Source organism: Halictus rubicundus, chromosome 2 (assembly GCF_050948215.1).
Source record: "Halictus rubicundus isolate RS-2024b chromosome 2, iyHalRubi1_principal, whole genome shotgun sequence".
In the NCBI taxonomy this organism is placed as follows: Eukaryota; Metazoa; Arthropoda; class Insecta; order Hymenoptera; family Halictidae; genus Halictus; species Halictus rubicundus.
The window spans coordinates 10,993,498-11,007,059 of record NC_135150.1 but is presented as its reverse complement, the minus strand read 5'-3'; the positions used below and the strand labels follow the sequence as shown (position 1 = coordinate 11,007,059).

The window sequence follows — 13,562 nt, the reverse complement described above, 5'->3', positions numbered from 1 at the left end:
ATTATAATAACCATTACTGTTTCTGCGGAACGCGATCTGCCGTATCAGAATCTTCCTAAACGTTCCGTAGCAAACTCCATACTTGGAATTATCCTCCAATGTATCAGCGAGAAAATATTCTACGGAAAGTTTTGCCGGGGTCACGAAAGACCCCAGGGTAGCATTCGAGAGACAACGAAAAGACTTTCACGGAATTATGTTCATTCCCTGGACAGGGCCGTCCTATTTTGCCAGGCATTTTGAAATCAGTAAAAAAATTAAAGGATGGTTGTTGAAACAGAAAATCGGCATCGGTATAATTTATTTTCCTGCGGACAAGAGACAGACGCTCGCTTGTTCGCAAGGGAAGCACGAGGGTGTTCGTGAAATGGCAAAGCGACGTCGCCGCCGGCTGGCCAGCCGGTTAACGATAATCCGTTCGACACTTTGTCCTGTCCGATCGTAGATTGTCCGGCGCGGGTGTGTGATCGCACGCACACGCACTCACCCCGGGACACGTAACCCCTCCAGTGATCTTATAAAAGCGGCCGGTCCCCGGGACACCGGCATCTCGCTGCTAGCAACAGCTAACGTGGTAACGCGTCCTCATCCTCTAACGTCTTTCTCTCGTGTGATATCGCCCAGAACCGGCTCGAAGATGGTGCAGATCACTGGAAGGTACCAATACGTCTCCAACGAGAATTTCGACGAGTTCGTGAACGTGCTCGGACACAAGGAGCTGGCCGCCCCGTTGCTCACCTCCAAGCCGATCCTCGAGATCTCCCAAAACGGCGACCAGTGGACCGTCGTCATCAACTCCGAGGAGAGGACCAGCTCCACCACTTTCAAGCTGAACGAGACCTACGACGAGAAGCTGCCGTCGTTCGATCGCAACTTCCCGGTGAGCAACGACATCCCCGTTCTCGAATGATATTGCATAGTATCTTGAAAATGTTCACTGTTGAAAATCCGAAGCGCAATCCTTTGCGTTGTGGTTAGTTTAAGGGAAGTCGCTCGTTGTGGTGCTGATTATTCGATCAGATGAATATTCTTCTAGCTGTACGGTAAGGTACCCAATTACTGTCGGGGTACCAATTACTGTACCTATATACTAGTGCCTATACTAATATATATATATACATAATAGTTCATATAGGCACAGTAATTGGAACCCCCACAGTAATCGGAGCCATTACCCTAGTCATTCTCCTGCGTTGAATGTAAATCGTGATTAATGCAGCTGGTTTTATTCATAAGACATGGTTAATCTAAATTAATCTTTGCACGCTTTTGACTATTTCATGGCACCTATGATGTAGACCCAGATAGATCATACATATTTTTCGACCTAAATCAATGAATTTCAATTTTCATACTTTTATTGGAGTAGCTAGTCCCCTCTAAAAATATAAAAAATTAAAATTTTATTCGATAAAATTTATTGCTAATATAAAACAGATAACAAAAATTCAATGCTTTACATCTTTGTTATTATAAGGGAAACGTACTGATTATGGTAAAAAGTATTTGATATTCGCATGTCGAACGTGAATCTTAATTAATACAATTGTTCAGATTGATAAGACATGGTTAATACAAATTAACCCTTACTTGACGGACACTTTTGATTATTTCATGGTTCCCATGGCTACCCAGTGGGATCTTTAGGTATGAGTTTTCTTTTAGATGTTTTTGCTTTCTATCTCTGTGAAATTCGTTTAGTTGATAAAAGATTAGTATTTTAGATGGGATTTCTGTAATCATAGGTCAAGATGGATCCAAATCCTGTCATTCCAGGGTTAATAGTTGAAAAAGATTATTAATCGTATTTGAGGATAATCTTGACGGGCAGTAATTCTGTATTTGTTTATTTGTTAAGTACCTACTTGTTGCAGAAAGCTAAGATTTTGTTAAGTCTCCCGGTATAATTTTTACAGTTTAGCGAACTTGCTACAGAGACTGTTTAACACTTTATCTACGGACAATTTCTTTAAAGTCTTTTAAAATACAAATTTTATTAACCGAGAATTTTATCGATAAACTATCAAATTGTCTTGATGAGACAATTAAACTATTATTTAAGTGGAAATTGTTAACTTTCTTTCAGATACAGCAGTCATTGAAGCACCCACTAACATACTTCCGGTAGCTAAAGTGTTAATATTGATACGTTCCATAAATCTACTCAAACAAGCTGTAATATTTATTTTACAATCATTACATCCTTCACATTATTTGCATACTTAAATAATTTTGATAATGTTGTTCCAAACATAATTTTGTCTTTTTAGATTCACTATGCTACATCGATATCGTTAGTCTTAAAAATTAGTGACCTGAATAATTTCTAATTTATCTTACGCTGATAGATATACCTACCTAGTATCAGATTGATAATACGACTATAGTCTTGTCACCGTAGATAATTTTTTCTTTCAAACTGTATTTATAGGTGCGAAGAATGAATTTGATTTTAAATTGGCGTATGCTTGTATAATCATCGAACTGCGGATTTTATGCATTACTAATGAAAATTAGTTACATTGAAAACAGTCAAAAGAATTTAAGAATCTCGACGTATTATTTTCTAAGGGAACCAATAAATGTGGGGGTACCAATCACTGTGCCTATATTAATTATATTTCAAAGGATAATGAATATTAAAAAAGAGATATATAACATTTACATTAACTGATTTTAATGAAAAAAAAATATTTTAATATATCTTTTTTAATATTCATTATGCTTTACAAATAAATATAATTAATATGGGCACAGTACCCCCACAGTAACTGGGTCCCTCACCCTATTCGTTTTCTGTTTCGAACAGTTCATGCAGATAATTTTTACTTTACACAAAGATCCGCAGACCAATGAACACCATACTGAGATTGATATTTGAACGTGGGATGATGTGCTATGTAACGTCGAGTAATTCTTCCCAAGAGAATCTCTGGTTACACATCGAACGTCGAACCCGGGGAGATTGACTGCTCGCAGTAACTCGAGTGGCAATTGACATCAGTTTGCTTGCAATATATTATAATTTAGATGTCGTCTAATCACGGACGATCTACAATTAACACAGATAAGCGGGGTTTTGATAAAACGGATTATCGGTATCGGAATGTGTCGAGCCTTTCCGATTGCTGACAAAAAATTGCATTAAAGTATATTCCTCCATTGTTGAATTATTGCACCAGTGTAAATAAACCACTTGTATCGGAGAAAAGGAAGAATATAAATATTAATTATGTAATAGATAATGTGATAGACTTACAATGTTTATGTCACGCGTTTCGAATATTTTTAAACCTTGTATACAACTTTATCGATAAACGTATTAATAGAAATCTTTAAACGTGAAAAAAATCGAACAGAACGTACATATATTTTAATTAACGAAGGGTAAGATCAAGGGAGTAGGAAAACTCTGAATACATTTTTTGTCCATTTTAAATGAGGCAGAACATTAAAAAAAAAATGATATACTTCGTGCTTCGTCTATTTCTACTATTTATTTTTAAATGTGTGTATTCGTGCACGTTTCTTCGCAAGTCGAATGATCGTGAATATTGAAGACGAAATTCAAATAATAATTGGCCAAAACGGTCAATGATTTAATTCGTAATCTGCAACTGTGTAATCTTCCCTGCGCCATTTTAAGAATGAATTCACTTGTGTGAGAAAGTAATATCAATCAGAAACCCTATCGACACGATCATTTTAAATATCAATCTATATTGTATGCTGATTAAAATTACGTGTTTTAAAAGATGTACACGAGTGTTGAAACAATTAGGAAAATTGAATAAAATAAAACTGATTTTCATTTACTCTCACCGACAAAACAGAACTGACAGTCTTTATGAATTATTGATAAAATAGAGAAAGATACGATGATAATTTTTCTAAAATACTAAAGTAAATATTTATTATCATATCGATCATAATATCACCATACTATTACTATATTGAGTACAGAATTTAGTGTTACGTTCGGAAGATTTCAGTTCGTGATCAATATCACGAAACGCTATGCATATGTATAATCAATTCGGTAGTGCGAGGGACCCAATTACTGTGCCTATCTGATTTTAATGACAAAAAATGTAATATCTCTTTTTTAATATTCATTATACTTTAAAAATAAGTATAATTAATGTAGGCAACAGCAATTGGTACCCCCACATTTATTAGGTCCCTTACCTCTAAGTACTAGAACGTTGCAATGATCGAACGCTTTAATAAAGCATTACAAAGTTTTTTATTCGAAGCAGTTCAATCCCTGAATTTTGATTAGTCCTTAAATTTTTGCTTACTGTAATTGGAGTCATTAACTATACTACATCCTCGCATTTTATACTATTATTTTCAAAATAGTAATTATAGTATACAACGATATTTGATAACATATACACTGCGCGCAGTCGTGTCTTTCAGATCCTATAAATACTAAATATCTAATTTCAAATAATTAGCGTCCAGATTCCGAGTTAACCCACTCAATTTCTGCGAGGATTTGTTATCTGTATTCCATAATCTCGTTTAGGCAGAGAAGCTCTAAATAGAATAGTTAATTTCACGAAGAGAATAATTTAGGGTTGTGTTCCAACCTTCAAACAAAAGTCGCTTTAGTTCTGCAGCTACAAAAGTCTGCCACTGTCATTAAATATTCTTAAACTCTAATAGAAGCTCGTCTCTACCAACCCTGTTTCATGTCACATATACCAAGGGTAGTCTCGGCGAAATTCTATCTTTAAGTATAGTCTTGTTAACAAGTTTTTCAGCATGTTTGTCTTGAAAATGCTCAACAGCAAACATTTTCATCGTAATAACACTTTACTTTGTGTCTCTTTTGTGTTATAAAATGGAGACGTCAGAGACATCTCGAAATGCTCCAAAATGGTATCGTTGGAGTGATTTTTGTGCAAAATAAAAATTCCAAAAAGCAGAAGCTAATATATGAGAACAATAAGAAATCTTAAAATGCTCTAAAAGCTGCTATACAAGTCAATCCATATTAAATGGATTACAGTTAGAGTGATTTTTATGCAAAATAAAAACTGCTCGCATCAATTTAAAAAAATAGGAGTTAGATGAAAATCCATTTCTACTCTCGATAATTCTGATACATTGAAAATAATGTCCTCAAGCATTTCTAATGATCACGTAGTTACTGTTCGCGTTTCATCGACTCGTTTTTATCACAAATCCGCAAAATGCGAAAAAAATGAATCGGACTTTGTAATTTGTTTCATTAATCATTGATGGTAACATAATCCCATGTGATCCCTAGTCTTTAGAGATAAAAGAAATACACATAATCCTTTACATAGCATAATACTTGACATGTTAAAAAATTGTTTCAATCGAACATCGTTAATTAAACGCTAGGATTGATTGCGTCTGTGTTATCTGTGTTTAAAAAAAATTCTGATGGCAGTGGAAGGGTAGTTTTGCAACACTTATTCTGGCATCTGTTGAGAATGTTTAGAACTATCCGGATCAAATGGAAACCTCTTGTTGGTATACTGTGTGCATCGGTGAATTATAAAATGCTAAAACAGTGGTGCATCGTTTATGAATCCCGACATATGAAATTGAGCGGCATCCTTCCTCCCCCTACATCCTAACGATGCATGATTAAATGATGAATATCATTTAACCCTCGTGCACTGTTCGGATCAATTTCAATAAAAAGCGAACTCTAATTTCTCAACATATTTTTGCTAGAAAAAAAAAACAAAAATTAATCGAGTAGCAACAACTCTACAATTACACACATATATATAATATATTAATTCTTAGGCTTCAATAGGCGGCTTGACTCTAGAGTTATACCCTGTTTTTGTTAATGAGATTAAATTGAAACGATTCAACGAGAAAATCAATATATACAGAAAAAGTGACATGAAAAATTCAATTAAAAAAAATTAACACATTACCTACCGGTAGTTGTTTAATAGTCCCTAAAAATTTTTCGAACAGATCCACAGCAAAAATTCTTTTTATACATTTTTCAGTAGAAATAACATATGTATTTTTAATTATGAAGCAACAACATAGCCTAATGTATGTAATTTCTTTTTGAATTGTTATTTAAAAGATTTTTAAGCTTCACAGAATCCTCACAATTATAATTGTTTTATCCATAATTTCGATTATGGTTAAAGATTCGATTTAATGCACAAAATAAAAATGGGGATTTTTTGTATGCTTTAACGGCAGTTTGCTTTAGGTCAATGATATTTCAGATTTGCAAAACGCACGTATACAAATAAAATGAAACCACCGATGCTCGACTAATTTGCATGATTTACTGTTCCAAATAAAAAAAAAGAAAAAATACAATTAGTTCTGCGATTACACACTACGGGAACTGAATGTTACATTTTTGAATTGCAATTATACACATATGCATTTGAGGAATCGTGTTAAAGCATTCCAGCGGTTTAATATGTTTCTTTAATAATTAAATCACTATTCGTAAACGTATATTTAAATAAAACTTAAATAAATTACGTTACACAATTACAGAATAAGATATTAAGTTCTATTCTTACCTTGATCATGCTAAGGCAAATAAGTTAGAGCGAATATTTTTCATTGATCAGGTGATTGCGACTTTCTTTTCGACGATAACGTAACCGCCACGAAAACTCAGGAATTTTGCAAAAATGACGTATGATTTTTGTATTTGTTCGTTTGCAGAGCATTGCAACGCAGGAAGGCGATAAGCTGAAAGTAGTAACAACAGTGACTGAAGGTCTCAAGATCACCCGTGTCTATGAATTTACAGAAACCGGAATGCAAGTGGTGAGTATATAGGGTAAGGGGACCCAATTATTGTGAGGGTACCAATTACTGTGCCTATTAAATATTGAATATTAAAAAAGACATTAAATTTTTTCCATTAAAATCAGTTAATATATATATTATATATTTCTTTTTCATATTCAGTATGCTTTAAAATGTAATTAATATAGACACAGTGATTGGTACCCCCACAGTAATTGGGTCCCTTGCCTTAAACGAATAAAATAAAATTGCGACAGACGCGAGAAATTGCACATCGATTGCGGTTCGCAAATTAAAGTGTTAAATTGCGATCTGACTGATCCTATTTAAAGTTGCGAGATAATAAACTGATAACGAAACGACAGAAATGTTTAAGCATGTAGCAACAAAGTCGGGAAGTGACATGATCGTTCGTAAAAAGAAGAAAGAACATAAAGCACTTTATCGTGAACCAGTAACAATCGGAAACCGTTCTATATGGCCGTTTTAATTCTTGATATTTTGTTTTCAGCACCTGTCCGCCAACACGGTCGACGTCACGGCAGTACGTGCATACAAGAGGCTCTAAATAACAAAAAATATTTAGATAAATAAATAAATAACGGCCAATCTTCCATGTGAATTAAAAATAAAGAATTTTTTACAACTGTATCCTTGCCCTTTCTTTTACCGTCCATCAGAATTTTGTCTTGCGCGAAAGCCCGAATGAACGTTAAGAACGGTGGAAAAAGAACGAAATAACTTTAATTCAAACGTATTGCAAACAAAATGCGCAAGAGTAAATGTTCCAAGCAGAATATTCGTGATTCGCCGAGCGTTTCCGATTTTTCGAATGGACATTTTCACAAGCATTTAGTCTTACGCATACACGAGTACAGGTGAACAGGATAACATTGTACGACATTAACAAAAAGAAAAAGAAAAAAAAAGGGTTACAGATTTAACGCATGAAAACAGACAAGATATAATTAACGATACAAAATCGAAAGTAAAAAGTCTTGCACAATAACATTTTTTGACAATTAAAAACCTCTGCGTTTGTATTGTAAATTGTTAAAACACTTTTTTTACTCCTTTATTCATATTATTTAGTTGCAGTAGAGATTGTATACTTGTTTTAAAATGTATAATCAGTCACATCCTTAAAAGTGGCAACAAAATGGTCCTGGGGGGGGGGGGGGAGATTAGGGGACAATTTCATCTACGTTTATTATCATCCGAGAAGGTCTTAAGAATGATCTTGAGAATTCCTCCTTCGCCGACGCTATAGTCATCCGGCCGGTGAATAATATAAGCTTTCGATTCAGCGGATCTCGCGTGTACGTACAAACTGTTCGTTCGTTCGTTTCGTATTTGTTCGAATTTATTTAATAATAATAATATGTATCACATTAACTCATCAAAGTGCTGTACATAAATGGATAGAGAATACATAAGAATGGTATTAATGAATGACAAGTGTATAATATTCTCTTGTAGTATACTCAACTTCGGAATAGGAACAAACAAAAAAAAAATAAATATATAGTACCTGTTGTTCGCGTGTACGTGAGTGTGTGTATGTAATGTACGTATGTTCTAATACGCGTGTCTGCGTTGTGTGTGAGCATGTTTGTACGTGTACGTGTCTGTTTAGCGTAGCGCGTGAGCGCGCATTCCTACATACAGAATGCTGTGTGTTACGTGTATATAAGTTCTTTTCCATAAAGATTACGACGATTAATCATTTATCAAGTATAATGGACATATAAAATTAAAAAGTATAAAAAGACCGTCCAGTTTCGTGTTTTACAATAAGAATACGTTTAAGAAACCGATTCGTGCGGTCAAGTATGTGACGCGTAACGCTTCCATCGGATCTCGAATTTCACATCTCGTCGGTCTGGTTGGTTTCGCCTGTGTTTTTCTCTCTTTCTCTCCTCTCCTTCACCGGTCGTGTGTGTGTTTCGGTTCTTTACAGGTCAGTTGCAGCACCACGTGACACTCTCCTCTGGCAATCTCAGAGACCGCTTGGAAACGTATTCGATTTATTTACAAAATAACCGATATCCTTTTCCGCATTACGATTTTTTTCTTTTCTTGTTTTTCCCTTCTATTTATCTTCCTCTTCCAGCGAGACATCATTGTTTTCCCAACACGACTGAAGCAGTCAGAAGCGATAGCATATATTTTGTTTGTTTTTTTTTTCTGTTTAAAGGATATGCCCTCTCTCTCTCACTCTCTTTCACGCGCATTCGCCCACGCATACACACCATATCTCCCTATCGCTCCCTCTCTCTCTCTTTCTGTTTAACCATTCATTCACACGCTCTCCTGTTCGCCAATATAGATAAACTCACTCGTCGCTTCATCGGTACATGTACACATTAATATATTATCTTTTATACTTTACGCTAGTCATTAGTAAAAACTCCTTCCGGTTCGTTATATGTTCCCTAATCAACTACTTCAGCGGATGTTCCAGCTCCTTTCTTCGTAAAAAAAAAAAAAGAAAGGACAACATTCTTCGGTGCGTGACATACGATCAACATAAAGCTAAGGATCGAGAGAGCCCGGCTGTCCACCGCCATGGATTCAGTCGGAGCTCATGATCAGTTGGTTATCGTTCGGCGTGACCACCGGTGACAGGTCCTTCTTGGGCACGTCGTCGATGATAGCGTTCATCTCTATCTTCTCGGATACGCCGTTCTGGAGGACCTTGGCCTTCTCGGTAGTCGTTTTGGCGACGGCCGTGACCCGGCTGGACACTTTCGACACGGCGGTGACCTTCTTGATAGGCGAGGCTGCCGTGGTGGTCTTTGTCGTCGAAGACACGCGTTTCGTGGCGGTCGTCGTGGTGCTGCTGGCCGTGGATAAGCGGGTTGTCTTGGCGGTGGTCCGCGCCATAGAAATCTGTTTGTTGGCCGTCTCTTTGACCTGTTTGTCGATAATCGGAGGCTTGCCTGACGGCAGACGAGGCTTCGCTGCGATTCCAGTGGTCGGGACGCTCTTCGGTCTCGAGATGGACGTAGTCGTTGTGGTGGTAGCAGCGCTGGACTTCGCGGTCGGGCTGGGTTTGGCGGCGGTGGTGGCCGACACGGGTCTCGTCTTCGTTGTCGTCGTTAAGGTTGACGTTTTCGTAGTCGTGGTTTTCGCTGTCGCGGATCTGGCCGTTGGCGCAGCCTTCGTGGTGGTGGAAGTCTTAGCCGCCGCGGCCGGTTTGCTCAGGGGCTTGACGTCGCCGTTCGCCGTCGGTTGTTTTTTCTCGATCGGAGCCGGTTTTGAAGCAGTCGTGGCGGGTTTTGGTTTCGCGGTGGCGTTCGCGCTCAACTTGGTAGCGGATTTCGTTGTGGCAGTCGTGGTGGTTGTTTTCGAGGCAGGCTTCGCGGCCGCCACTTTGTTGCTCGTTGCGATCGAGGAAGCTGTCTTCTTCGGCGCGTCCAAATCCTTCGGACGAGCGGTTGCCGCCGTCGCCGGTTTCTTAGCTGCTCCGACCGATGCTCGCGTCGTGGAAGTCACCGATTTCGAGGGCGATGTCGGATTCGATTTCTGCGCGGTCTTCGGCACTGCGGTTTTCGATGACAGTTTAGGCGAAGCCTTCACCTTCGCTTTGCTCTGGGTCGCAGCGACTGCGCCCGCTGCGCTTGCTGCGACTGCGGCCGCTGCAGCCGTCGCCACGGCCATCTCTGAGGTTTTTGTCTCGGGAACTTCTGGCAACTTCTCGGGTTCGGATTCTTTCACCTCCGAAAGAACTGCTTCGACCTGCTCCACTTGCTGTAGCTTGCAGACCACTTCGACAGCGGGTTCCACAGGTTTCTCGGGTTCTACGGCCTCCTTGACTTCCGGTGCCTCCTCTTTCTTCAAAACTTCCTCCTGGATCTCTGGAATTGGACTGCTCACCGGAACATCATCAGTTTTCGGTTGTAACTGGCATTCCAAACCTGTAAATTCTTGCATAGACTCTGACAGACTCAGTGCGGGTTCTTTCACCGGCTCTTCTACTTCCTGCGGCTTTGTTTCGACAACCTCGAGCTCCAGAAGGGTCTCCTTTGGCTCGGGAACTATTTCGGTTTCCTGCTCGAAGGCAGGCTTCATGTGGCAGATCATGTCGTCGACAGGTGATGCAATCTTTTCTTCGACATTCTGTGATGATAGGTCCAGTGTCGATTGATCCTCTACTTCTTTCTTCATACAGACCTCTTGCTCTTCGGCAAAGTCCAACAAATTCTCCTGAGTCGGTTGCGGGGATTCGGCGCGCTTCTCTTCGGCGGATTGTACACCCAGAATCTGAACAATCGGTTCGCATTCCTCAACATTCGGTGGTTCGCTAAAGTCATTTTCCTTCACCGACGACGACTCGCAAACGTCGTTGTTCATCATCGAAGACAATTCGCGGCAAACATCACGCTGCACCATTGGCGAAGATGTACGAAGCTCATACGTTGGTAGTGACGACGTTTCGAAAGGATCGACTACTTGTTGAGTACCTGGAGAAACGTCGAGCGCTTCAGTGGAAGAGGCTGAAAGGACATCACCTGCCTTTTCGACTGGGGATTGACAGATATCATCGGTCGTCGGCAATGGAGATTCGCGAGCGTCGTTCGCTTCCGCTGGCGAAAGTTCGGAGACCTCGTACTGTGCTGTTGTTGCCGATGGTTCGAAGGAATCGATTATTTGTTGAGACGTTGGAGCAGATGGACAAACGTCTAACGCTTCTGTGGAAGAGGCTGAACGGATGTCATCAGACGTTGCGACCAGTGATTCGCAAACCTCGTGCGATTCTGGGACAGGGGATTGACAAAGGATTTCTGATTCTACCGCCTCGGGTTGACCAATGCTGCCGGATTCGATCGAAGATGGTTGGCGTTCGTATAGTGGAGGTGTGAACACCACCGCATTGAATTCCTCCGTAGCCACAGGCGGTGCAGAAGGGATTGTATCGCTCTCGACAGGAGCAACGAGGTCGCTCTCCATCGCGATAGGTTCTGGCGACAGCGAGGAAGGCGTGTCCGCTTCCTTGGCGTCGGTTTCTTTCTGCAATTCGTTTTCTGAGAGCAACGCGTCCTTGCTGGCCTCATCTGTGGGCTTGGTCTCGTCGATATCGACAGTGGACGGCGATAGCGGTTGTTCAATGTCGACGGTGGACGGCGACAGCGGTTGTTCAATGTCGATGGTAGACGGCGACAGCGGTTGTTCATTGTCGACGGTGGACGGCGACAGCGGTTGTTCAATGTTGACTGTGGATGGTGACAGCGGTTGTTCAATATCGATGGTAGACGGCGATAGCGGTTGTTCGTTGTCGACGATGGATGGCGACAGCGGTTGTTCGTTGTCGACGGTGGATGGCGACAGCAGTTGTTCGTTGTCGACGGTGGATGGCGACAGCAGTTGTTCGTTGTCGACGGTGGATGGCGACAGCGGTTGCTCGTTCTCGACGGAGACTGGCTCTTTCTCCGACTCTGCAGAATAATTCTCCGTGAGAGGAGAATGCTCGGATCTCACGGCCTCTTGCTGCTCCGGCTGGGAAGACTCCGATTGCATGTTCAGTAAGTCGAAGGGAGATTTCGGTTTGTCCGCGTGCTCGGTGAAAACGCTGTCCTCCTGCTGAGAAGAGAGGTTCACGAGCTCTGCGGGCTCTTCGGGGAAGGCTTGTGTGTGCGATGGTTGTTCAGTTTCCGGCGATGCTAAGTTTGTTAGCTCCGGATGCAACTCCGGGGATTGCGCCGTCAGACCTTGCTCCTCCATGCTGCCGTTCTTGTCGTCCAGGTCGGTGTTGCTGAGATTGTGCACAGCATTCAAGTCGACACCCTTTTTGTAATCGCCGTCGAAGTCAGCACCCTTGTCGAACGCTGCTTCAAAATCGCTGGGCGTGAAGGACATGGCCATGGGGTCCTTAGCGATATCGTAGTCGCGCTCGAAACTAGAAAACGATTCGTCGACCGTCGAAATACCGGTTCTGTGAAACTCGCTGGTGGTTAAAAAGCTGGCAGACGATACGTCGCCGAACTCCGCCTTTGTCGACGAGACCTCGGAGTCGTCCATGTTCCCGGAAAAGCCGATGATCTTCTGTCTTTCGGTGATAAAATCCGTGTTATCGTTGCATTGCAGGTGAACGCCGTTCTGATATTCTTTTTCTTCCGGCTCGACCTCTCGCGGCCGCTGGCATATTTCCTCGTCGAATTCGCTCTGGCTGGGCACCTGGATGTCATCCATTTGCGGAACCTGTTTCAAAGGCGAACCGGAGATAGGGTAATCTTCCATGAGGTTGATTCGAGCTCCCGCAAATTGAGGGGAGACGGGAACGAACTCTGCCGCATCCGGGTTTAGTTGAAAATCCATGTCTTTTAACTTGTCCTTCTCGTCCGCGATAGATTCCTCCTGCTGTTCCTCTTTCTTTTCTTCTGCGCTAATCTATGAACAAAAATCGATTACTTTGGATGGTGAATACCAATGTTTGCTAATGCTTTTCTACTGATATTAGTAGTTGTCGACATAGAATACCAATGAAGACATAGATATGTGCTTTAAAATGTATTTTGATGTAATTGAACATTATTCTATGGTGCTCTTTGTAGTCTTTTTAGTTGTACTTCTTCTTCTACAATAAGAAACATGGTCTGGTATACATGAAGAAGACTATTTTGTATTATCTTTTAACAGACAAGGAAGACAAAACAACTGGTGTCGATTAAATAAATTTTTAAATCTATAGTGCAGCTAAATAGTAATTCAGGTTTAATACTTGCTTATTAAGAATAGAATTCATTTTGATTTATAATGATCAAATTAATAATAACAGCTTA

At 40.4% G+C, this 13,562-nt stretch overlaps 2 protein-coding genes across 2 annotated transcripts in view; one reads left to right on the top strand and one right to left on the bottom strand.

Annotated features, from left to right (window-relative positions):
* The first annotated feature begins 525 nt into the window (after nt 1-525).
* Nucleotides 526-8,301, top strand: Fabpl (FABP-like protein). Its single transcript, XM_076805257.1, has 3 exons — nt 526-880; nt 6,694-6,798; nt 7,292-8,301. The coding sequence occupies exons 1-3, from the start codon at nt 638-640 to the stop codon at nt 7,346-7,348; spliced, it is 405 nt and encodes a 134-aa protein (XP_076661372.1). The 5' UTR covers nt 526-637; the 3' UTR covers nt 7,349-8,301.
* Nucleotides 8,302-9,062: 761 nt separating this feature from the next.
* The window catches only part of LOC143365235 (uncharacterized), a 154,318-nt gene continuing 149,818 nt past the window's right edge, over nt 9,063-13,562 (bottom strand). The window contains exon 10 of the mRNA XM_076805206.1: nt 9,063-13,170. Coding sequence (XP_076661321.1) covers nt 9,355-13,170 — 3,816 coding nt within the window. The 3' untranslated portion in view covers nt 9,063-9,354. The remainder of the gene's footprint in view (nt 13,171-13,562) is intronic.

Coding starts and splice junctions, on each gene's coding strand:
- Fabpl (XM_076805257.1), top strand. CDS start 638: ATGGTGCAGATCACTGGAAGGTACCAATACGTCTCCAACGAGAATTTC. Junction 881..6,693: donor CGTTCGATCGCAACTTCCCG/GTGAGCAACGAC, acceptor GTTCGTTTGCAG/AGCATTGCAACGCAGGAAGG. Junction 6,799..7,291: donor CAGAAACCGGAATGCAAGTG/GTGAGTATATAG, acceptor TTTTGTTTTCAG/CACCTGTCCGCCAACACGGT.